The 24,219-nt window shown below is 41.5% G+C and overlaps 1 protein-coding gene across 1 annotated transcript in view; it reads left to right on the top strand.

The window, feature by feature from the left end:
• Nucleotides 1-19,764, top strand: part of TPH1 (tryptophan hydroxylase 1) — a 24,154-nt gene extending 4,390 nt beyond the window's left edge. The window contains exons 2-11 of the mRNA XM_032804519.2: nucleotides 3,030-3,167; nucleotides 5,594-5,777; nucleotides 7,908-8,008; nucleotides 8,608-8,675; nucleotides 10,691-10,887; nucleotides 12,195-12,330; nucleotides 12,938-13,064; nucleotides 14,219-14,314; nucleotides 15,117-15,250; nucleotides 17,155-19,764. Of these exons, the coding sequence (XP_032660410.1) occupies nucleotides 3,030-3,167; nucleotides 5,594-5,777; nucleotides 7,908-8,008; nucleotides 8,608-8,675; nucleotides 10,691-10,887; nucleotides 12,195-12,330; nucleotides 12,938-13,064; nucleotides 14,219-14,314; nucleotides 15,117-15,250; nucleotides 17,155-17,329 (1,356 nt within the window). The 3' untranslated portion in view covers nucleotides 17,330-19,764. The remainder of the gene's footprint in view (nucleotides 1-3,029; nucleotides 3,168-5,593; nucleotides 5,778-7,907; nucleotides 8,009-8,607; nucleotides 8,676-10,690; nucleotides 10,888-12,194; nucleotides 12,331-12,937; nucleotides 13,065-14,218; nucleotides 14,315-15,116; nucleotides 15,251-17,154) is intronic.
• Nucleotides 19,765-24,219: the final 4,455 nt, after the last annotated feature.

Consider the following 24,219-nt stretch of genomic DNA (forward strand, 5'->3'; position numbering starts at 1 on the left):
CAACTGGGAAACTGAAGATGAGAAGCTTACAGATAGAAAAAGATCCCCTCTCATAGCTGAGAGCCAGACAAAGACAAAGACCCAAAAAAATTCCCTCCCCTGAGCTTTGAAAAATCCGGTTTCCTGATTGGTCCTCTGGTCAGGTGTTTGGTTCCTTTTGTTAACCCTTTACAGGTAAAAGAAACATTAACCTTAGCTACATAAGTTGATCCTAAGTATGACATTGTTTTAACTAGGTCAATACGAAAAGAGAAAGTATTAGTGTTTATTTGTAAAGTTTACAATTTGTGGTCAGTTGCACATCTTACAATATCATTTGTAACTATGCCAAATTTCAGAATAAGGTGGTGCATTACACTGTATAAAATGATTTTGTTCTTTGACAGCTTTTGCTCTCAGACAATGATGTCCCACTCTGTGTAGCCACAATACAGACCCAGGAGCAGCGCCAGGGTTTCTGGCGCCCTAGGCAGAATTCGGGGAGCAGCATTTTGTGAGCTCCCCGGGGGGCGCACGGGAGCTTCCGGTTTAGCTCCCATCGAACCACCGAAGAAGGATCCTTCGCCAAAATGCCGCAGGCGACAGCGGCAGTCATTGAGCTGCTCAATTGCCTGCCGCTGTTTTCCGCAGCATGTCGGCAGAAGGTCCTTCTTCGGCTGCACCACGAGAGCGGAACCGGAAGCTCCCGTGCACCCTGTGGGGAGAGCACAAAATGCCGCCCCCCCGAATCCTGGTGCCCTAGGCAGCTGCCTAGGGTCACCTAATGGAAGCGCAGGCCCTGTACAGACCCCTATTCTTCACTTCTAACTTCAGCTGCAGTGTTGCTGGAGAAGGATGTGATCTGAAAATGGAAATGTGGGCCTCTGTGTTTGAGAATACCATGTTAATGCTTGTGAAAGGTTATTAAATTTTCCTATCTGTACAATATATGACACTACTCCTCAAACATCATAACTTGAACAGGTGTGTTTATGGATCTGATCCAAATCTCACTGAAGTTAATTGAAAGAGCGCTATTACATTCAGAGGACTCTGGACTAGACTCTTATGGTCCAATTTCAGCAAAGGATCTAAGCATGTACTTAAGCCCCAGTGATTTGAATGCACATCCTTGCCTGTTATGTTGAATCAGACTATGGGTATGTCTACACGACCAGTGCTGCTGTGGCACAACTGCAGCTACTTTGCTGTAGTGCTGTAGTGTAGATACTTACTACAGAGATGAAAGGTTTGTTTCCATCACTGTAGTGAATCCACACCCTTAAGAAGCTGTAGCAATTCTTCCATTGATGTAGTGGTGTCTATAGTGAGGGTTGGGTCAACCTAACTATATCGCACAGGGTGTGGAATTCTTCACAACCCTGAATGATGCCGCTAGATTGATCTACATGTTAGATGTAGACAAGGCCTGAGTGATGAAGTCTACACCATTATCCAAAATCAACATTCTTCATATAGTAAAGAATCTTTAGTGGTGCCCATTGAGTTCAGTGGGCTTTGAATCAGGCCCTAGCAAAGGGGTTAACACCTGCATGCTCCAAACTAATGCATATAATTATTAAAAGTAACCCAGTTATTTGTTTTCTGCTCATATGCAGCTTGGCTGTCTCTGATGGAGTACCCATTACTTTCTCTGTAACCTAGAACTCTGTCTTCTCTAAATATATGTACCTGCTTCTGTTCTTTTTCAGTACTCACTCTTTGGGAAAAACAAATCCTAATGGCTTTGCCCTGATCCAATCCCACCTTTCTGCTGGTGGCCTAGCATAAATCCTGATTCTGCTAGAGTCATTCATTCCAATTTGCCTAATCTTATCATTTGGAAAGGCCATCTGTGTGCAGATGAGGTAGTCAACTTGATGTAATGTGTGCCAAAATTAGCTAGGCCAAGTCTAACATATGTCAAATAGAGATGATCCATCCATAAAAAAAGTTTACTTTGCCAGAAGTGATAATGGGATGCTATTTATAAGTCATCTGAGCTTGTTTTCTGTCTAGAGGGTGGTGTCTGTTCCTGGATCTTTTTTAATCCATCTTGGAATAAACATTCTCATCTTGTTTTCCGCAAAATGTCAAATATTTTGCTACTGCAAGCAACCTGCTTAATTCTTAATGTACCATCACTTAATGCACAACATTCCTTGATGCACCATCAGAGAAAGGGATATGGGGTAAAATGAGAGCTACAGATGGGAAGGGGGAATAAAGACAGTTGAAGAGCAGAATGTCATACCAATTGATATATCTGAAAGCTTTATACATAAAACTTGTCAGAGACTAAACTAATCAGAGATCGTTCTGAGACTTACATGTTGGAGCATTTTCAGAGCATGTTTATGATAGTTATTTTAAAGCATATAGCAAAGAACTCTGAGAAGAAATCATATGGCTTTACTGATCAGATTATACCTAAGTTTCTAGTTAAGGGGTTTTATTCAACATATTTTTCTGGTTCCTTTAGGTTTTTGTCTGGTTCCTTTGCAATAGTAGTGGCTTCTGTCCAAACAGAAATTCTGGCTCAGAGATACAGAATGGAGAGGAACTCCCAGTGCTAGGATATTAGGACTTAATGCAGCTCCTGTTGAAGTCAATGAGGCTTCCATTTGTTGGCTCCAATGGGTTTTGGATGAGGCTTTTCAAGTTTGTACTTAACCCCTAGAAGTATTCTATTGAAGACTCATGCTAATGCTTATTACTTCTGCAAATCATTTATTTTTAATTATAAACTATATACTTTTATAAAATATATGCACTGCATCCTGCTGAAGAACTACCAAAAACCTCCCAACAGGGTCCATATTGATTTAAAATGCCCCCACCCCATATTAAGCCCCAATTTTATAAAGACTTGTACATGTTCCTATCTGTATGCATGTGAGTGTATATAATTTGAATGGCACTTCTATTTTTGCAACATATCCATCAAAATGTGATATTATTGCACTGAGAGCTGTAGCCTATAAACTGTACAGGAGTCTTTTCAACCTATTTCTTATGCAACATATCTATATTTTCTTATTTGCTTTTAGTTAAATAAGTCAAATTACACAATGATTGAAGACTATAAAGAGAACAAAGACAATTCAGCTGAAAGAGGTAGAGCCGCTGTCATTTTTTCCTTAAAGAATGAAGTTGGAGGACTTGTAAAAGCACTAAAACTCTTTCAGGTATGTAGTCCTCACATTTCTACACAAGGTTTTCTGAATGTAAGAGTCATTTTGGCATCCAGCATAATTTATTTCCCATAGTAAGAAAAGATCCATAATTAATTGTGAATGCAAAATTGTGCCTTCAAAATTAGAGGCTGTGTTAATACCCCTCAAAAACATGTCTCTTTCTCCTGCTCCCACTGAAGCCCAGAGGAGTTTTGCCTTTAATAGGCCAAGGGTACCGAAGCTTCTCCTTTTAGAAGAAATGGATCCAAAATAATAACCCCCCTGATCAGAGTATTCCAGATCTCAACTATACTGCAGCTCTCCATTTCTATGATGGGATGAATCAAAACCCCACATTTGCAATGTTTCAAAGGTTGGGAGTCCAGCTTTGAACTTTCTGGATTCAGCCTATTGGTACTACTTGCTGTGTTTTCCTCTTCTTTGTGACAACTATCTTACATATGAAGGAAGACTGGATTAATTCTTTTCCAGATCACCAATGTCATTCCTTTATCAATGGAAGAAGTTGCATTACCATTGACAAGATGAGATACCCCAGGTTTTGAGCATACTGTCTATACAACACACTGAGCCACTGGGGAGGAAGTGGGTTAATACTGCTCTCCAATGTGTCCTTGCATAATATTACTACTAAGAGAGCCCTACTCATTCATTTTATGAAACATATTGTTAAGGAATATTCTTTCAGGTAAAACAGAAGTTAAAGATACTATTGGAAAATTATCATTTTAACATCTCTTTTTATTTCTAAGAGTAACAAATATTTGTTCACTTGATTGGCAGACAGTGATTTATCGTGACTCAACTGCTAATCAACTATGCTAGCTAATTAACCTGCAGATTTTACACTTTCAATAGACAGTGGTAGGTTTGCTAGAATTAGGACTATGGAATTTGGTCCACTTTTGCCTCTTTTGTGCTTAAAAATTTTAAATAAAATATCTTTTACTATATTTATAAATTATAGCAGTATAGATCTGATGAGTCAAACAATGAAATCATGGAGAGAGTCATCAATAAGAGACTAAGAAGCGAAGTAGATATTCGCACAAAATCAATATGGCTTCATGTTTGGAAGTTCGACAGTAGTTGCAGTTTTTGCACTGAGACAGCTAGTGGATAAATTTAGAGAGAAAAGGAAATATATTCACATGGTGTTCATTGCTCTGGAAAAGGCTTTTGACCGAGTTCCAAGAGAAGTCATCTGGTGGTATATGAGGGAGAAAATGATGTCAGAACTTTATGTGCAGCGTGTTCAAGCCATGTATATATGTGCAACATCAATAGTCAGAACTTCTAGTGGTGAAACGCAAAACTATCGGTTAAGGTGGTGGGAGTGCATCAGGGATCAGCACTGAGCCCTTTCTTGTTTATCCTTATTCTGGATACCATTACAAAGAACATACAGAAGGAGGCACCTTGGTGCACATTGTTTGCAGATGATATTATTTGACTCAGTGAGAAGAAAAATAGTCTAGAAGATGGAACTTGATAAATGGAAGGATGTGTTGGAGAGACATAGGCTCAAAATAACCAGAGGAAAAACAGAGTATATGGTATGGAATTTCAATAATGTGAACACTGAAGAATTATCTTTGAAACTAGATGGGCAGACAAAACTAAAACACAAAGTTTCAAGTATTTGGGGTCCAGAATCCAGGAAAATGGGGAAATGGCAGACAAAATTAGAGCTAGGATAATGAACGCTTAGTATGTGTGATATGTGACAGGAAGATACTAGTAAGATTAAAAGGGGAAGTCTATAAAAACAGTGTTCCATCCAGTTTTAATGTATGGTACTGGGTGCCAAAGAAGAAACATGAGTAAATGTTCTGTTCCACAGAAATGGGAATGTGGAGATGGATGAGTGGTGTAAGCAAGAAAGACCATGTGAGGAATGTGTATGTTAGAGACATGCTCAAAGTAACACCCATAAATGAAAAAATGAGGGAGTGCAGGATCAGACAGTTTGGTCATGTAAAGAAGAGTCCTGACAACTACATGGGGAAGAGAATCCAACAGATCAAGGCTGAAGGAAAAAGGCAGAGAGGCTGACTGAAGAAGGAATGGTTGGTTGGAAAGAAGGACAAGGAAGGAAGACATTTTAACATGTGGTATGATAGAGAGAGAGAAAGAGAGAGAGAGGACCCCATTTGATGGGATTAATGCAATAAGAGGAAGACATTTCAAATTAAAATTGAGGAAATAAAAGCACCTGTCTTTCATTTTCTCTCACATGGGAAAGTTATTTTTTTAAACAACCATTCCTTATCTTTTTTAATAAGCAAGCTGCTATTAATAGGTTTGTTTACCTAAAGATACTTCACTAAGATAATGTCAAACAGTAGAATATTGGCTTGGCAAGCAGTGCAGATTATCTAATCAACCTGGCTTAAAACATTTTTTCTTATAAATAGGAGAAACATGTAAATCTGATGCACATCGAGTCCCGAAAGTCAAGGCGAAGAAATTCAGAGTTTGAGATCTTTGTGGACTGTGATAGTAACATGGAACAACTGAATGAGATCTTCCACCTACTGAAATCCCACGTCAATATTGTATCCGTGAACCCCACAGATAATGTTACTGTGCAGGAGGATGGTAAGTATGGAGGGATGTTCTAGCAAAACTGCATAAAGGGAAGAGGATATTGTGCTACTTTCTGATGAGTTAGTTTTCAATTATTTTATGTCAGGTATTTGGGAACTAGTAGAACAAGGAAAGGGGGTAAAACAAAAAGTGTGTTCCATTGAAAGCTATAAGATGAGATGCTCAGATGGTGAGTTGGCATATCTTCATTGAAATCAATGGGGCTATGTTATTCACATCAGCTCAGGATATAGTCCATCACTTCAGTCAGTGCAGGTTATCCCTTCCTACACTTCACACTCTGTAGAAATCCATCTTGTGCTTCCCCAGTGGAGATGGTTCCATGTTCTGTCCCCTGTATAGAGATTCTCTCTTGTTCTCTTCCTCCCAGGCAGAGATACCCACTTTATGAATGTTGCTCCAGAGGATGCTCCTCTTGTTTCCTTCTGACTTCCTTTCCCACATCAGGATGGTGAGCCAGGATTAGTGCTGGTCTCGTGTAAACCAGGAAAAATGCTTTAAAATATCAAGGAAAGAGGCTTTCTATTTTCTGGTTCCAACATTCAGGGGAGGTGAGATCCACCCCAGAGCGCAGGTTACAGAGTGTCCTCATTGTAATGGAACTGCTGCAGTTTCCTTACATAGGGTTTGGGAAGCTGCAGATTGGGTGAACTGCGACCCTTCCTCTGCTGAGCTCTCCATAGGCCAGCACTTTGACTGAGGGCCTGGGTGAGGATTCAGGAAGGTGGTCGGTGGGTCCCAGAACTAGAAAGATGCAGTGGTCACAGCAGCCCTCCATGTATGGGTCTGTACAAATTGTTCTGACCTAGAAAGTGGAGTGATGGCCTAAGCAGGGGGGTCCCATGTAACTCCCTCACATAGGGCCTGATTCTCTACCGCTCTGCAGCTTGTGTGCAAGGTGGATGTAAAATGCTGCCATTCTGATTTGATAGTGCTTTTCACCTATTTTGTACTCACGTTGCACTGGTTGAAATGATTGAGTGAAGTTCAGGGAAACCAGCGTTATCAGACCCATAGTCTTTGCTCAGTTGTAAATTACTACACAAGGTGCAGGGCAGTGAAAAAATAAGGCTTGTAGCTTCCCTGGACAACACCCATTTACTCTGGCTTTGTACAGAGGCAGGGGTTGAACATAGCCCGGCTGACAGGGGAGCAAAGACTCTATTGGGCTAAGCAAAGCCGAGCCTATAATAAAAAATGACATGTCCCTTTAAGGCTGCAGGGCTCCTGTAGCTGAGAACCCCAGACTCAGCTCAGGTCTACGCTAGCGGGGGGGTCAACCTAAGATACACAACTTCAGCTACGTGAATAATGTAGCTGAAGTCGATGTATCTTAGGTTGACTTACCTGGCCCTGAGGACGGCGGTGAATCGACTGCTGCCGCTCCCCCATTGACTGCGCTTCCACCTCTCGCGAGCTGGAGTTCCAGAGTCGACGAGGAGTGCGATCAGGGATCGATTTTATTGCATCTACACTAGACGTGATAAATCGACCCCCGATAGAGCGATCACTACCTGTCTGATAGTGACGACCTGCCCTCAGTTAGAAAAGCTGTTCACATTGACAAGAGCACTCCTTTCTCCTTATTAGGGAGGCAGTGTGGTTCAGTGGTCAGAGTTCTACACTGTGACATGGGAGGCCTGGGTCCTATTCACACCCGGCTGTGTAATTTTGCGCAAATCACTTCCACTTCACTGCCTCTGTTTCTCTTTCCGCCCTTTGTCTGTCAATTCCAAAACTCTGTAGGGCAGGGACTGTCTCTTACTATGTGTTCATACAGTACATAACACAATGCGACTCTGATCTCAGCTGGAGCCTGGAGGGCGCTAGTATAATACAAATAATAACAGCTACAGAAAAAGCATTTACGCTCCAGCCCCTTAGTTAATCATTTCCTCCCCCTATTTTTTATGACTTAATGTTCTTTAAGGAGAGTGTTTTAGTGACACAGGAGGAAGTGTTAGAAGTCGTGCTGGTGCCAGATAGGCAGAGGACTCCCTCATCCTCTTCACTGCCTCTTCATTTCACTTGTAGCTGCCAGAGCTAAACTTGAAACAGGCATTTCCGCTTTTAACCTGCTGGATTTTATTAATAATGTTGTGGATTTCATGCATTCCTTAGGCATGGAGAACACACCGTGGTTTCCTAAGAAGATCTCAGATTTGGATAAATGTGCGAACCGTGTTCTGATGTATGGGTCTGAACTGGATGCCGACCATCCAGTAAGTAGCTTCCCTGCTATTGTAACAATGAGTGAAGGCAGATCAGTTTTTGCCCTATAGAGTGGCTTTGTGGTTTTGACTGTGTAACTCTGGGACTTATTCCTGGTGTCCTTGCTCAGGCATTGCTCTCATTGACCTCAGTTCTGCAAGCTTTAAAGGGAATCTTGCCTATGTAGCAACTGCAGGGTTAAGTCCTGAATACTCAGACAAAAGGAATGCTGTTTTGAACTAGATTTATTTTCCCTCTAAAGTAATACACAGTCGTTTTCCTCCACCCCCACAAATAAAAGAAACAAATTGAACTGGGTATAATTTCTAATTTTCAGAGCAATCAATTAAATAACCAATTTAGTGTAGGTAAAGCTTTGAAAAAGGAATCCTTATCTACACAATATTTACCTCAAGAGTTATGTGCATGAAGTTGCTGATCTCCGTTTTAAACTGAGGGATTTATTTATTTCATAGACTAAGAACAACTAACAGACTCCTATTTTGACCATTTATTTTCCCAAGACATGCTTTTACAATAGTGTTTTCTTTGTTAATAAACTTATTTATTACAGAGCTGGAAATATGTATTACTTTTTTCCCACACATAGGGTTTCAAAGACAATGTCTATCGTAAGAGGCGAAAGTATTTTGCAGACCTAGCTATGAACTACAAACAGTAAGTATGATTCCTTGCAAAACAAGTCTCTTGCTTTGGAATAATGAGGTGGGTAAAATAAGTGTAGTTCACATTCACCAGGCCACATCTCCAGGCCTAGCTGATCTATGTTTGGTATAGGAACCAGCGTGGGAGGAATAGAAAGGTTGATCGAAGCCACCTTACTACTCCCAGGATCTCTGATTGGTCTGAGGATCAAACTATAATTTAAAGGTTGCTAGCTAATTATGCTAGCTAGAGTGGTCCCAGTGTGATGGCTCCACCAGCTGGGAGTAACTGGACTGCAGTGCTTTCTGGCTCAACCCTCTTTTACTCATGGTCACTCCTCCACCTTGTTTAAGAACACACCATGTAACTGAGAGAGTTAGGAACACATGATGTGCAGCTGTATATACCAGCTTCATGGTTATCCTATTAGGGCAGATCTCTGTCACCTTTGTGCCACTGGAGTGGTGCAAAGACATTGAGGTCAGGATCTAGCCTGCTGACTGATAACTCTAAATGAAGCAAGAAAATAATCATTGTTCTAGTTTCTGGTTCATAAGAGTGCAGTTTCTGGTCCATAATGGGGCATTAGGTACAATGTTTAGAAGTGCACAGTGAAATGAAACTGAAAAGGGCCTTGTGGTATTTAGGACCCCATAGTGGGCTCTCCTTGACTCAGATACAATAGTGACTTAAGTGCTATAATTTGACTCTAAGCATACTTTTCATGTTGGTGTTCCATATCTGGGTTTAGATGTCAACCCCCTCCACTTGGAAATGACACAGAAATGTTATAAACCTGTAATCACAGCAGCATACACTAATGGAATCAGAAAGCACAGCATAAATCCAATAGTCTGCAGTTATCTTTGGGAGGTTAATTTCTATCATCTTTGTTTGTCAGGCCCTGAAATCGCTACTGGTAGAATCATGACACAGCATTCCGATTACTTTCAATGCGTTTTGACTCAAGTCCTCACAATAGTCCAGTTTAATCAAGATCCAGAAGGCTAATGTGAGGTGATAGACTAGGTTTAATACATTTTGACAGATACTCATGGTTTTTCTAGAGAAGTGTGATTTTCACATGGCAAATGAACATTTAGATGCGTAGATTTATCATGATGTTAACTGAGCTCATTATCTTTCCTTTCCTTTAAAGAAATTGAAAAGGTAATGAAGACTAGTTATACACAGGTTGAGGAAAAAATTAACATTCTTAGATCCCGATCCTGAAAAGACTTATGCAAGGACTGAACTTTTTATTCCCAATGTTAAACACGTATGGAACTCTTTGCAAAGTTGGGGCCTGAGTCCCTGAGCCAATTCCACTGATGTAAGTGGAAAGATTCCCATTGATTGACTTCTGTGGGAGTTGGATCAAACCCATAAAGCCAGGGTTGGCAACCTTTAGGAAGTGGTATGCCAAATCTTCATTAATTTAAGATTTTGTAAAAGGTTGCCAGTAAAAGGTTTCATGGGCCAGATCGGCAGTGTGGGTGGCAGATGGAACCCCAGACCAGCAGCAGGCTGAGCTGCTCAGCCCGCTGCTGGTCTGGGGTTCTGTCCACTGGCCCCTTCCAGCCAGGGTCCCAGTCGCCGGCCCCGCTCAACCTGCTGCTGGTCTGGGGTTCCGTCCACCGGCCCTTGCCAGCCAGGGTCCCGGCTGCTGGCCCTGCTCAGCCTGCTGATGGCCAGGGTTCCGTCCATCCAGACTAGCAGTGGGCTGAGTGGGGCCGGTGGCTGGGACTCTGGCTGGCAGCAGCGTGCCACTAAAAATCAGCCAGTGTGGTGTCTTTGGCATGTGTGCTGCAGGTTGCCGACCTCTGCTCTAGAGTGTAAGCTCTTCAGAGCAGAGACCACGTCTTTCTGTGTATTTGTAAATTATCTAATGCAACGGAGCCCTGGTCCTGACTGGATGGTATAGCAACATAAATGTTAAATACTAACAGTACTAGGTAAATGAGTCATCCATTTCTAGAGCTGTCCATTCTGAGCCATGACATCCTTTCTTTCTCCTTTCATTATAGTGGTGACCCAATCCCCAAGATTGAATTCACTGAGGAGGAGATCAAGACTTGGGGCAATGTATTCAGAGAGCTCAACAAGCTCTACCCAACTCATGCCTGCAGAGAGTACCTTAAAAACTTACCCTTACTCACCAAATACTGTGGGTACCGAGAAGACAATATCCCCCAGCTGGAAGATGTATCGTGCTTCCTGAAAGGTAATGTGCTAATTTCTCTGCTATACCAATGGGAGTTAAACACCTAGGTGCTTTTGAAAATCCCCCTTGATGCCTATCTGCATCTTTAGGCATCTATAAACCTCTAAAAACCTGCCCCTCTGTCCTCTGTAAATCACAGCTACTAGAGGTGGCATGCGCTCTCTCTCTCTCTCTCTTCATATTGGGGCTACAAATTATAAGCAGTATTTAGCTACTAGATGGTGACTTCAGCAAGTATTATAATCCAATCAATATGGGGCAGGGGTGCACATGTACATCATGGGAAGGCAGACAAACTTGTGTAACATAATAGAGATATTAATATTACATTTTTCTATTGCATGCATTTTAAGGGACCTCTTATGCCCAGTATGTACTTTTTTTTGTGACTAAAACAATACCATGGCTATTATCTTGTTCCTGTGCCACATAACACTTTAAAAATAAAAGGACTGTATACAGCCACTGATGTCAGTGGAAGTTTTGTGTGGGGACGTATGGTGTATATGACCTACGTGCTGTAGATTTGAAAAGCACAGAGTCCAGTTTTAAAATAAATATCTGTTCTAAGAAGAGATCCTCTCTCCAAAAGGGAAGTGGTGGGTTTCCCATTACATGAAGTCCTTAAATCCAGACTGGATGTCTCTAGCTCAGTCAGAAGTTACGGACTTGATGCAGGAATCATTTGGAGAAATTCTATGGTCTGTGTTGTCCAGGAGCTCAGATTAGATGATCGTAATGGTCCTTCCTGGCCTTAAAAGATTTGAAGCTATGAAAGTGAGTGCTCTGTAGTTCTGAACACAATACATCGAATCAAAGGAGAAAGAGAAAGGAATCATTACACAATGAGACCACATGCTATACTGACATGGACTGCAAGGCATTGCTAACCAAATCATGAACAATATGCGAGTAAACCATAAAGGCAAACAGCAACCCTTTTGACATTTTCACTCCTCTTCCTTATGGTCCTTTATTATGTCTTTCTCCCTCCTCCTCCCATTTTTATATATGTTGTATTATAGATTTATATAATTGTGAAATCTGTGGGCAAGGCCAGCACTAAAGTGACTGCTGGAGTTTGTGAATGAGATGGTCTAGAGGAAAAACACACAAAATCAGAAGTATGTTGGCAATATCTTGGTAATTTTCAAATGTGGGTGAAATAGCTCATCTCTAGTTTTCCTCCTTGTCCTTGAGAAAAGCCACGCTGTGGTATTTAATCCAGAAGTAAGAGGAGAAACACAGCTTTGAACATCATAAAATTCTACATCATGTTGACCTATGATTTATCTATTGCTTTTCAGAGCGCACAGGTTTCACCATCCGTCCAGTTGCCGGATATTTGTCACCCAGAGATTTCTTGGCAGGCTTAGCGTTCAGAGTTTTTCACTGCACTCAGTATGTTAGGCACAGCTCGGATCCTCTCTACACCCCAGAGCCGTAAGTTATTTTATTTCTGGGGAGAAGTCAAATATGTGCACAAAACTGTAGTTTATAGACAAAGTTTTTAAACCTGGGTGCCTAAAGTTAGGCTTCTACATCCATATTCAAGTATCTGGGTAAGAATGGCCTGATTTTCAAAGATACTGAGTCCCTGCATCTCTCACTGACTTTAATGAGATTTTTGGATGCACAGCACTTCTGAAAATCAGGCAACTCTTTGTTAGGGATCGGATTTTCAAAAGTGCCCAGTGTTGGCCTAACACTGCTCCTCTTGCTCAGTGAGAACTTTCACTGATTTAAATGGAAGCAGAGTTAGGCCAACACTAAGCAACTTTGAAAATCTCACCCTAGGCTCCTAACTATGAGTTTAGAAGCTTAACTTTGGCATCTAGATTTGAAAATTTGGGTCTAAGTATTTTCTGTAGAGTTAATATGATGCACTCTAATAAGAGAAATGTTTTTCCTGTCATTTTGATATTAAATCATTTTTCAGTGTTACAAAGAGTTTTCTTCTGAGAATTGTATTCATTGGATGCTGCTGCTTTTTCACACCCTCAGCAAGAAAGAGCATATTCTCATGGTTTCTGCTTTGTTTCTTTTTCAGTGATACCTGTCATGAACTCCTGGGTCATGTCCCACTCTTGGCTGAACCCAGTTTTGCTCAGTTCTCCCAGGAAATTGGCCTGGCATCGCTTGGGGCATCAGATGAGGCTGTTCAAAAACTGGCAACAGTGAGTGTCTCAATCTGTGGCGGTGATAATCCCACTTGCATTGCTCTCAGCATTTTACAGGGCGGATCCCACTCCCATTGAAGTAATTGGGAGATTTATCATTCAGTATCAGCGGAAGCAAATCATTCACTATATTGTCTTTTTCACTGGTTCTAAACTTTTTCTGTTCCGTAACCCCATGATAGAATAGAAGTGATAGGAGGTGAATGATATTCTCCATCTAACCATAAAATAAGAGTCTTCCAGATTGAGAACCAATGGTCTGTTTCTTCTAAATCTGTTTCTTTATCCTTTAGAATTAACCCAAAGGAAATATAGTTGTCATAGGATGCAATTGATTGTGTATTTTTACAATTTAGTAGTGAGATGGTTTTTCCCTAAACAAATTATATAATATTGTGGGTGACCCATGTCCAAAGTCTTCTGGATGTTTTGAAAGACATAAATTTTAAAAGGGGAAAGAAAGAATTATAATAAACAGAGACAATGGGAGGGATTTTCAAAAGCACTCAACACTGTTCTATCTTTGCTCCCATTGCCTTCTATGGGAGGAGAATCAAACCAATACTGCTAAGCACTTCTGAACTCTCCCCTCCCCCAAATATACCTATAGAAATCTCCAATGCCAGCAAACTGAAATAAACATCATAAATCCCTTCAGACAACAGAACTAAAGGGAAAACAGAAGGGAGCTTGGCTCTTGTTCATGCCCCTCTGGGTGATCTCATTATTTATCAGTTTTAAAAAAATTCAATCACTTCCAGTGCTTCTGTTAAGCTGCAATTTCAGCTGGCTGGTTCAGTCCATTTGTGCAACAGGACTAGAGCTCAGTGCTTCTGTTGAGATCAAAAGTCTCTGTGATAAAGGTGAGCCTAGGGTGTGGAATAGTAGCAGTAAACTCACTTGTCAGAACTGTCCAGCTCAGTGGTTCTTAACTTTTTCCATTCTGGGCCCCCTTCCACTTGGCAAAATGGGAAAAGCAGGGTAACTGTGACCCTCTGACATTTGCTCAAGACCCTATTAGGGGATTGTTACACCCAGCTTGACAACTCTTGGTCTAGTTTGCTTGACTTACAAAATCTGCTGCACCATTAGTTCCATTTGTGTTGAAGACAACTCCATTTTAATTCTTTTTTGTTCTGCTTCTGTATCAGTGCTACTTCTTCACTGTGGAGTTTGGTTTATGTAAGCAAGAGGGACAGCTACGAGTCTATGGGGCTGGTTTACTTTCTTCTATCAGTGAGCTCAAGGTAAGAAGAGAAAACATCCTCCCTTTATTTGCTCTCTTTCTTTGTTCTCACCTGATTTTTGTGGTAGTTTGTTCAAAATACTGGGAGGACTGAATAGCTATGGCCAATGGCCCATTTAGAACCTGTGAACTGAAGCAGCAGATCTTTGAGTAGCATTTATTCTGGAAGCTCCTAGAGCTAGAATTTTAAAGATATTTAAAGGTATTGATTTCAATGGGAGTTTGGCACCTAAATACCTTTAAAAATCTGGCTCCCAGAGACCTCTAAGGATGATTCTGGTTAAGTGAAAAAGCATAGAACTAATAATTGTAAATTGTGTCTCTTGGTGTGTGCTGAGCTCTCTTGCTCCCAGTGGTTTTAGATGGAGTTGAAGGTGCCCTGTATTTCTTAGAATCAGGCCCTAAATAGATGTGTTTTTAGCATAAGGCTCTGTTTGTCAGACCAGATTCTGATACTATTGTTCTCATTGAGTAGCATCCTGCTACATGTGCAATCATATTGGCTTCAGAGTTCTAGTTCAAGTTGACTTGCTCACATAACAAGATACTACTCGCTATAAGTAAGGGGGGCAGAATTTGGCCTTTTAAGGATAGCCAGTTTCCTAAGGGTTAGCTGGTGCCAATCTGTAGACACAACTCTTAGGAGATGATGTGCTACAGAGATTTCATATATGCCATCATTTCGTCCTCTTCAACACACTGTTTCTATCTCTGTTGTTTCCAGTGTGCTCTTGTGGTGCTGATACCACTCTGACATGTGCTAATGTTAATATCTTTGCTTCATTGCTTTGTCTATTATCCAGCATGCTCTCTCTGGCAATGCCAAAGTCAAGTCCTTTGATCCTAAGGTTACCTGCAAGCAAGAATGCATCATCACAACTTTCCAGGAAGTCTACTTTGTTTCTGAAAGTTTTGAAGAAGCAAAGGAAAAGATGAGGTACAATCTGTTTAATCTCAGTTATTACCTAAGCCAGGTTTATTCTGATGTGCGTGTGCCAGCAAAAATTTCCTTTAATTTTTATTATCATGCTCTGTTTTTAGCTCCCACTTGGTTGGAAAGCTGCTGTTCAATATTTCCTCTCTCTCTTGTATTATTATTATTGTTATTATTATTTTATTATGTCAATTGATGTATCTGAGAACATCACACATAGCAGAAAATGCTAAGTCTATAAATGCCCACAAAGGGCAGCAATGTTAACCCCATCCCCGTTACCTATCCATCTAATGGGAAAGAAATCTGAGAAAGAGAAAAATAAAAGACAAAGCTTTGGTTTAAAGCCACCTGGCAAAGGTAGGGCCATAAAGATGAGTTTTGCACCATGCTATGAAGACAAACTGATCTGAGGTCTGATGGAGTAAGTTTCACTGTCAGGGACTCTCCACTGAGAATGGGTGCACCATCCTGGCCCTGCCAGCAAAAGCATCTCTGCTGATCTCAGCTGTCACAGTGGGGTGGAATTCTTCCCTGTGTAGAGGGACAGACAAGGCCAAAGCACTCCTTGAGTTCCATTTTGAGGGGAGCATAAGATGTGCATAAGGCTTCTGTTGGCTCTGTGCACAAAGGAGAATTTTGCACAGTGGGACATGAGAAAAGAAATGGTTTCTAAAGTAGCTAAGTCCCAAACCACATAGGCGTTAACAAATTAAAAACAACAGCTTGAACTAGACATAGAAACAGATGGGGTAATTAATATAATGCAGAGCACAGGTGTAACATGCTCAGACTGTATACCTCTACGTATGAGCTGGGAAGTATGAGTCCCAGTTTGTGTACATGTACTCACGCTAGCTCTGTTTGAGCTAGTGCCTAAAAATAGCAGTGCATCTGTGACGGAATTGGGGGTGGCTTGGGCTAGCTACCTGAGCACATACCTGGGAACAGGGTGGGATTGTACTCAGGGCTTCTAGTCCAAGCAGCTGCCTGTGGTGCCATAGATCCACTGCTGTCTATAGTTGCTAGCTTGAGCAGAGCTAGTACAGGTATGTCTATGTGAGCTGCGAATCATACCTCCCAGCTCGAAGGCAGATGTATGCACTGACCCATTCCAATCAGCTGCATCTGCTGCAGGTTTTTAACTTTGGCTGCTCTTGCCCCAGACAATGAAGGTGAGTTCACTTGTCAATGGGAGAAGGAGGATCCCATAAAAGAAACACAATAATGGGTTAAACTCTTGGCTCATGATGAAACAGCAGGTGAAATGCTGCTTTCAGTTATACTAGTGTAAATTAGTTGATGTCCAAGGATGTGATTCTGATCTCACTTACACTGGTTTTATGTAGGTGTCATGCCATTAACTTCAATGGAATTACTCTGAATCAATGTAGTAAACAGTAATATCAGTGGAGAAAGTAGCCCATAACTTTCTCCTGTGACATATAGCAGAGACAAAGTAGATGAGTTACTGAAGATCTATTTTTAGCAAGTGCTTAGGCAATTTGGTCCACTTTACCAAAGCATATGCAAAGGTGTTGTCCACTAGATAGGGCACTGGATTGGGACTCTGGAGACTTGAGTTCAAATTCTAGCTCTGCCATTGATCTTCTGGATGACTTTGGACAAGTCACTTCTCTGCTGTGTGCCTCAGTCTCCCCATCTGTAAAATGGGGATAAGAATGCTGATGTTCTTTGTAAAGTGCTTTAAAATCTACTCATAAAAAACAATACATATAAGCTAGGATTTATGCAGAAGAAAAAGTGGTTTAGCTAATGAGTTACCGATGCTGACTTCCTTGTGGAATTCATGCCAAGCTCCCTTAGACAAAGAGTCTGGCTCAGGGACACATTTGGCTTTTTGTTGATTTAATTTGAAACACTGCCTCTCTTTTTTGTTCAAACAGAGAGTTTGCAAAAACAATCAAGCGCCCGTTTGGAGTAAAGTACAACCCATACACGCAAAGCGTACAAATCCTGAAAGACACCAAGAGCATCGCCAGTGTGGTGAATGAGCTGCGTCATGAACTGGACATTGTCAGCGATGCCCTCAACAAGATGGGCAAGCAGTTGGGCATCTAACTCGGCCAATAATCATCTGCACTTTGCACTTAGCAGCTCTGTTTTTTTTGTCCTGTTTTAGGCATAAAGATATCTGTTGGATGCTATACATAGAAACCTCCTCTCTAATAACAGAAGAATGAATGCCTAGTGGGGATAGTTACTTTAACTTGTGTGTTTCTCTACTTAACACCCTTTGCCCTTACAAAATGTTTACGTGACCCCTCCAATCCTCCCCACTCCAATTAGGAAAGAAATGGGCTGCATTCATCCTTGGGAAGCTGGTGTACGAATACAGAAATCACCATATTGGATCAGAACAGAGGTCTAACTAGTCCAATATCCTGTCTGTGACAGTGGCTAGGGCCAGCTACTTCAGAAAAAGGTGCAGGAAACCCTATGGGATAATTTACCCCCAGGGAATGTTTTCCTCCTAACCTCCACTAGTAAGAGGTTGGTTTATGACCAACCTTAGTCCAGGGCTTCCAGTACCTCAAAGTTCATCAGGAGAAAGTTGCAGTGGTACAGGCCTTCCCCTCAGAAGGGGAACAGTACTGATCTGGGAAATGATGTGATTGGAGATGTACTGATTCTGAAGATCCCCATTGGGTGGCAGCCTCTGTTTGCAACATAAAGCTGCTGAATGAAATCCTGACTCCACTGAAGTCAATGGGAATTTTGCCATTGACATTAATGGGGCCATGATTTTTACCTACTGTCCCTGGAGTAGCATTTGAGGGAGGGCAGTATTGGTAACACCACCTGCCCTCCTTGGGGAATGAATCCCGCCAAGATCATAGCAAGCCTTGGTGGTGCAGGGAGCTGCAGTTTATACCTCTCTGTTTCAGCTGGGGAGAATGTAGACCTGTGTCTAAAAGCATTTTGAAATGGCATTTCAGTATCCACAATAGTCTTACAAAGGTGATGAAGCCCAGTTCTTAAATAGTCACTGTCTAGTATCAGTTTATATGGAAAATAAAAGTCCCTTTGATTACTCCTTCTTATCATTGACCTTTCAAGATTCATGGTGATACATCCCAATTCTCTTCTGTAGGGCCTGATCCTCAGGGGCACTGAGCACCCTGAACTCCCATTGAGGCCAATGGGAATTGAGGGATATATTTTTGGCAGGATGAGGCCCTAAGTCTTTGTAGCTCATAGGTGTCTTCAAAGATCCTGTAATGAAAAAGAAATCTATTATCCTCCAAATAACATTTTGCTGATGTGGGAAGCAGCGTCATGTGGAACTGGTAACATGAAGCAGTAGTGAACTCCCCAGTTTTGTGAGTGTTCAAACATCATGGAGGTTTGCACTTAGACACCACGGGGTAGTTTCTGCTCACTCTTAGAAATTAAAATCTGTAGATGAAATAAATAAATTAAAAGGATATCAATTTTAGTAGGAAATCTGTGAAAGGCAGGGCAGACTTTTTAGCATGCTAAGAATTGAACCTTCACTACTCCAGGTGATAGGGGAATGTAGCTGTAAATATCGGTATATTCACTGGAATAATGGGATAAAATCATGGCCATATTGAAGTCAATAGCAAAACTCCCATTGATTTGAATATAGCTAGGATTTCATCCCTGAATTCCTAAAAACAGGGTGTAATTGATACTTAAATATTGCAAACGTTCATGCTGGCCCTCTGCACAATCATGAATTTCACCCTAATAGACCATATGGGTCACAAACATAATGAACAGCTTAAAATATGATATATTAACAGAGAGACCTAATTTTAAATATTTTTTTCCTTTTTAAAATCAAATCTGGATGACTTTTTTTTTTGTTGGTACCCTTTTTACTAGCACAAAATTATTTATAATGTTTTTTCTTTTACATTTAGGACAGTCAGACCATATTTTTGATAAAAATTAACTTCTTAAATTATACTTTAAAATGATCTTTGGGAACCTCATGTTTTTAGAGAAGAAGCTATTCAGTTTAAACAAGTGATAAGTGTGGATCTGTTTTGTCTGCTTAGGTAGTAATGGTTAGTGTTAAGATACTTTTTGCTAAAAGTATTGGATTTTTATATTTTCAAATTATAATCAGAAGGTGTAATGAGTGAGTTCAAATCTGAGATCTGTATTACGTACAAATTTCAATAGGAAACATTGGACCTATTAAATTTCTGTTAGTACTTAGATTTATTGATTCTAGTATTATTCTGTGACAGGGGAATTCTATCTGCATAATATAATGCAAATATAGGAAACAACATGCTAAGTTATTTAACGTGATGTCTTTTCAGGGTATAACCACATTTACATTTGGTTTTACCATGTCTAAAACTGCTGGCTATGTAAAACAGTAATATAAAAAAATTAAGTATTTTTAAATATTGTGGATGCTTTAAATGATAAAAATTGCTGAATTGTTAGCATGAAAGCCAATGTAAAAATAAAAATCCCTAACTCTACAGCAAAGCAATAAACATGACTACTTGTGATTTATGAATTTACCTCTTTAATGGAATAATTCTATTATTCTGGATGCAGTCTTGTCTGCAGATAACACAAGTATGACTCCTACTGCTACTGGCGTCACAGGGATTTGTATGTATTTATTTGTGGAGGGAATTGCCTCCCCTTGTGTTTTGCAGGCTCATGCTCCCATTAACATTACTGAGACCTGGAGTGTAGAATGTGTTTCTTAGGCCCTGATTCTGCAATATGCTCCCTGCAGGTATAACCATTACCTTCAGCGTGTCTCTGCACTAATGTACGGCTCCATCTATGGGGCGACTGGGTCCCTAGGTTGTAAACTTTTTGAGGGAGGAACTGTGCATGTGGACAGCACCTTTTGTGTGCCATTGAAGTACAAATGATAATACTAATACAGGGTTTGCCACTAGCTTTAATGGGGACAAAATCAGACCCCTTACACACAAAGGCACCAGATTCTCAAAAGCTTTAGAATTTGTGTACCTATTTATACCTGGGAAAAATGAATGTAAAGAAAAACCCTACCAAACCAATCTGGCAACATTTTACACAGGTGTAAATGACTACACTAAAGGTTTGGCTACACTTGCAGCTGTACAGCGCTGGGAGTTAAAGCTGTCTTCGTACAGCTGTGTATGGAAAGTGCTGCAGTGTGGCCACACTGGCAGCTACCAGCGCTGCAGTGTGGCCACATTTGCAGCATTTGTAACGGTGTTGGGAGTGGTGCATTATGGTCTGCTATCCCAGCGTTCAAATGGTTGCAACAGTGCTTTTCAAAAGAGGGTGGGGTGGGGTGGAGTGTGACAGGAAGCATGGGGGAGAGAGAGAGAGTGGCTTTTTGGAGCCGACACTGTGTCAGCAGCTGCCTTGCAAATTTTGACCACTTCCCCCACCCCTCTCTCATTCACTCTTAAATGCAAATAGATTTCAGACCAGATACGCAGCTGCTCCCACGGACTCCCGGCCCCCCCACCATGCTGTTTCTCTCCTCAAGCAAACACTAGCTGTGGACATTCCCTGCCTGCCTCTGCTCCAGCAAACAGTAGCTGTGTTTGTTTTTTAGATAAGCAGCTCTCGGAGCCCCGAGTTCACAACAAAACAAAGAGAGGCATCACAACAAAACAAAAAAAATTCTTTAGTTAAAAGCATTATGGGAAAATTCCGGAGGTCAGTTACAGCATAGTAAGATTAATCACTGTTTACACTGGCACTCCAGCTCTGCAGCACCAGCACTGTTCTCTTTATTCCTCTCGTCGAGGTGGAGTACAACCAGCGCTGTAGCCAGGGAGATACAGCGCTGCATGTGCCTTGCCAGTGTGGACGGGGAGTAAGTTGCAGTGCTATAAAGCCACCACCAGTGCTGCAACTCTCCAGTGTAGCCAAGCCCTGTGATCTTCTCTTTTAACTTGATAGACTGGTGCTAACATGCTGTTCCTGAGATACTTCATATTGTCTTTTGGCCTAGTTTACACTGTGTGTGTGGTGGATCGATCTAAGATATGCAACTTCGGCTACGAGAATAGCATAGCTGAAATCGATGTATCTTAGATTGAATTAAAATTACTTACTTCACATCCTCGCGGTGCGCCATGGCTCCCCCGTCGACTTTGCTTCCGCCTCTCACCGAGCTGGAGTTCAGCAGTGGATGGGAGAGTGATTGGGGATTGATTTATCATATCTACACCACACACGATAAATCGATCCCTGATAGATTGATTGCTACCCACCAATCCAGCAGGTAGTGTAGACGTACCAGTCTTGGTGCTCGGAATCCAAGAAATGTCACTGCCTGATGTTGCCACAAATAGTTATTTGCTATTTTACTTACCTAAGCAAGAAACATGCTTTTGGTATGGGCTGGATCCAGGTCCCTTTGAAGTTAATAGCAGTTTTGCCACTGGCTTCAATGGGAACAGTACTGCAAAATAATCTGCAGCAATTGGTAACTCTTGAATGAATATGCTGTATATGCTTGTTTTATCAGCATGACTTCTGTCAATGTTTTGAAAGCAGAAATGGCTATAATAAACACTCAATACACTCATAGTGGATACAATTCACCCGTAGGCAGTAGCATTGCACAAGGCCTATGCATTGCATATAACTCACTTAAACTCTGTACTGATGTCATAATTGCGATTTAAATCGTACCTAAGCCTAGTTCTGCCCCACCTTCACTGGGGTGAATTTCTCCCCTCTGTGAATGCACATGCTTCAAAGTAAATGGGAATCGCCCAGCTTAGTCACCATTTCAAATTCTGAAGCCAAGGATTTTTAACACAAATGTGGTAATTACCTACATTTCTGCTTATTAATATAGACTTTGTTATTGTTATCACAAATATATTATTACCACTATTATTTTGGGCACATACACATAAGAGGGCTACCTTAGGATGCATCCTTGTCTTGGCTTCCCTAAAACCCAGCAGACTGACTCTCTGCACATTATGCTGGGGAGTGGTTTAAAAAAATAGTTGGTGAACATATTCTGTGTTTTAGTGCAGCCCCCTTGGCCTTGAGAGACATGACAGACCCTCTGTTTGTTTTTGGCAGGTCTAATCTGCATGGATTTCTGTGCAGGGCAGCCAAAATATAGTTCAAAATAGCCACAAGAGCATAATAAACGTGTGTTTATTTGGGGGCATAAATCCAGACATGAGCAGGAATTTGGTCTTCTGTATATAAACTGAAGTCTGAGACAATACAACAGTTTTAAGATGAATATGGGATTAAACAATTGACATCCTACTGGGATGTTATAGTCAAGAATATTTAAATAATAACAAAAGGTTTAACATAATTCTGGATTGTTTTTAATTTGGACTATACAACAACAACAGTTCACATAAGATACCACAGAGACCAAAGCATACAATCTGTCAATATGCTATTAATATGTGGGTGACAATGATGATTTACTTGTATGGTAGGATCAGGGCCCAGCTTGTGCTAGGCACTGTACTCACATATAACAAAACAGCAGACCCTGCCCCAAAGAGCTTACAGTCTAACTACATATTATCCATTTGGCAGTTTGCAAGTGTAGTATCAAAGTGGCTAATACAAAATTGCCCATGTGCACACGGTCAAGTGCTGCATTGACATCCAAGATGTGCCAGCAGAGACGGTATGTGCTGTGCTGCATGACATTGAGTATCGCAGGAAGTGGGACATGAACGTCATTGACACACATGACATTGCCTGGCTTGCCACCAATGCTGATGTGGGCAAAACTTGGCAAATGTTAACTACCAGCTACTATCCTTTCTTACAAAAACCACAACATGATATACAATGCCAGGGCTATTTCTAGCTCTAGCTAAATAAACCACCATAACCATTTTTAATTTTTTTCGTAAATCACATTTATATGATTTAAAACCCCCTCATATTTAGAGTTATGAAAATTGAAGCCAAGCAGCTGAAAAGTAGGCAAGGCCAGAGGGAAGGCTGTCTGGGTCTCCTGCATTCAGAGGGCCTGGGCAGACACCTGATGTTACAGTCTGAATGACAGGCGCACGTACTCTCCTGCTTTCCACAGTGCCCAGGCGAGAGAGGCCTCAGGATAGGAATGGGAGCTGGGCGGTGAAGCGGCTCCTTGTCTCTCGTAGCTGCAGCATGGGGGATCTGTGTGTACGTGAAGGGGAAAGCTTCTGGGGAGAGCTCGGGCCTGTTCGGAGAAGGCTCGCTCGCTGGCTGGCTCCGGAAATTACAAGGCGCGCACGGGCAGCACGCATGGCCCTGCGGGGAAAGAAGTAGCGAGCGCCCAGTGACCCGCAGCACCGCCTCCCGTCCCAGGGTCCCCGCCCACGGCCCGCCCTGTCCTCTCCACCCGGCGCAGGCGGGGCTTCAGGCGGGAAGGGGCTGGGCTGGGCTGGGCTGNCCCCAGATTCAAAGTTACAGCAAACAGAGGTAAAAATCCTTCCAGCAAAAAGACACGTTTACCAGTTGAGAAAACAAACGTAAGACTAATCTACCTTGCCTGGTTATTACTTACAATTTTGAAACATGAAAGACTGATTCAGAAAGAATTGGAGAGCCTAAAATGATATCCCGTCCCTCTCAGTCCCCAGAGCGAACAACCAACAAAAACAAAACAAAAAACACAGAGACTCCCCTCCATCAAGATTTGAAAGTATCTTGTCCCCCTATTGGTCCTCTGGTCAGGTGTCAGCCAGCTTTACTGAGCTTCTTAATCCTTTACAGGTAAAAGAGACATTAACCCTTAACCATCTGTTTATGATAGTGCTGAAGGCAGAAACCATGTATTTGGGTTGTTGTTACTACTTCAAGCCAGAGGATGCTGGAGCACACTAGTTCCAGCTCATATGATAAGGCTCCTTGCAAGGACAGCAGTTCACCCATGTGCGCAATTGCAGGGTCAAGCCCATGATTTATAACAAGTGGGGACATTGTATGTTGGGTCCAGTGGTCTCCTCAGGTTGCCTGCATTAAAG

This window comes from Chelonoidis abingdonii, chromosome 4 (genome assembly GCF_003597395.2).
Source record: "Chelonoidis abingdonii isolate Lonesome George chromosome 4, CheloAbing_2.0, whole genome shotgun sequence".
NCBI classification, from domain to species: domain Eukaryota; kingdom Metazoa; phylum Chordata; order Testudines; family Testudinidae; genus Chelonoidis; species Chelonoidis abingdonii.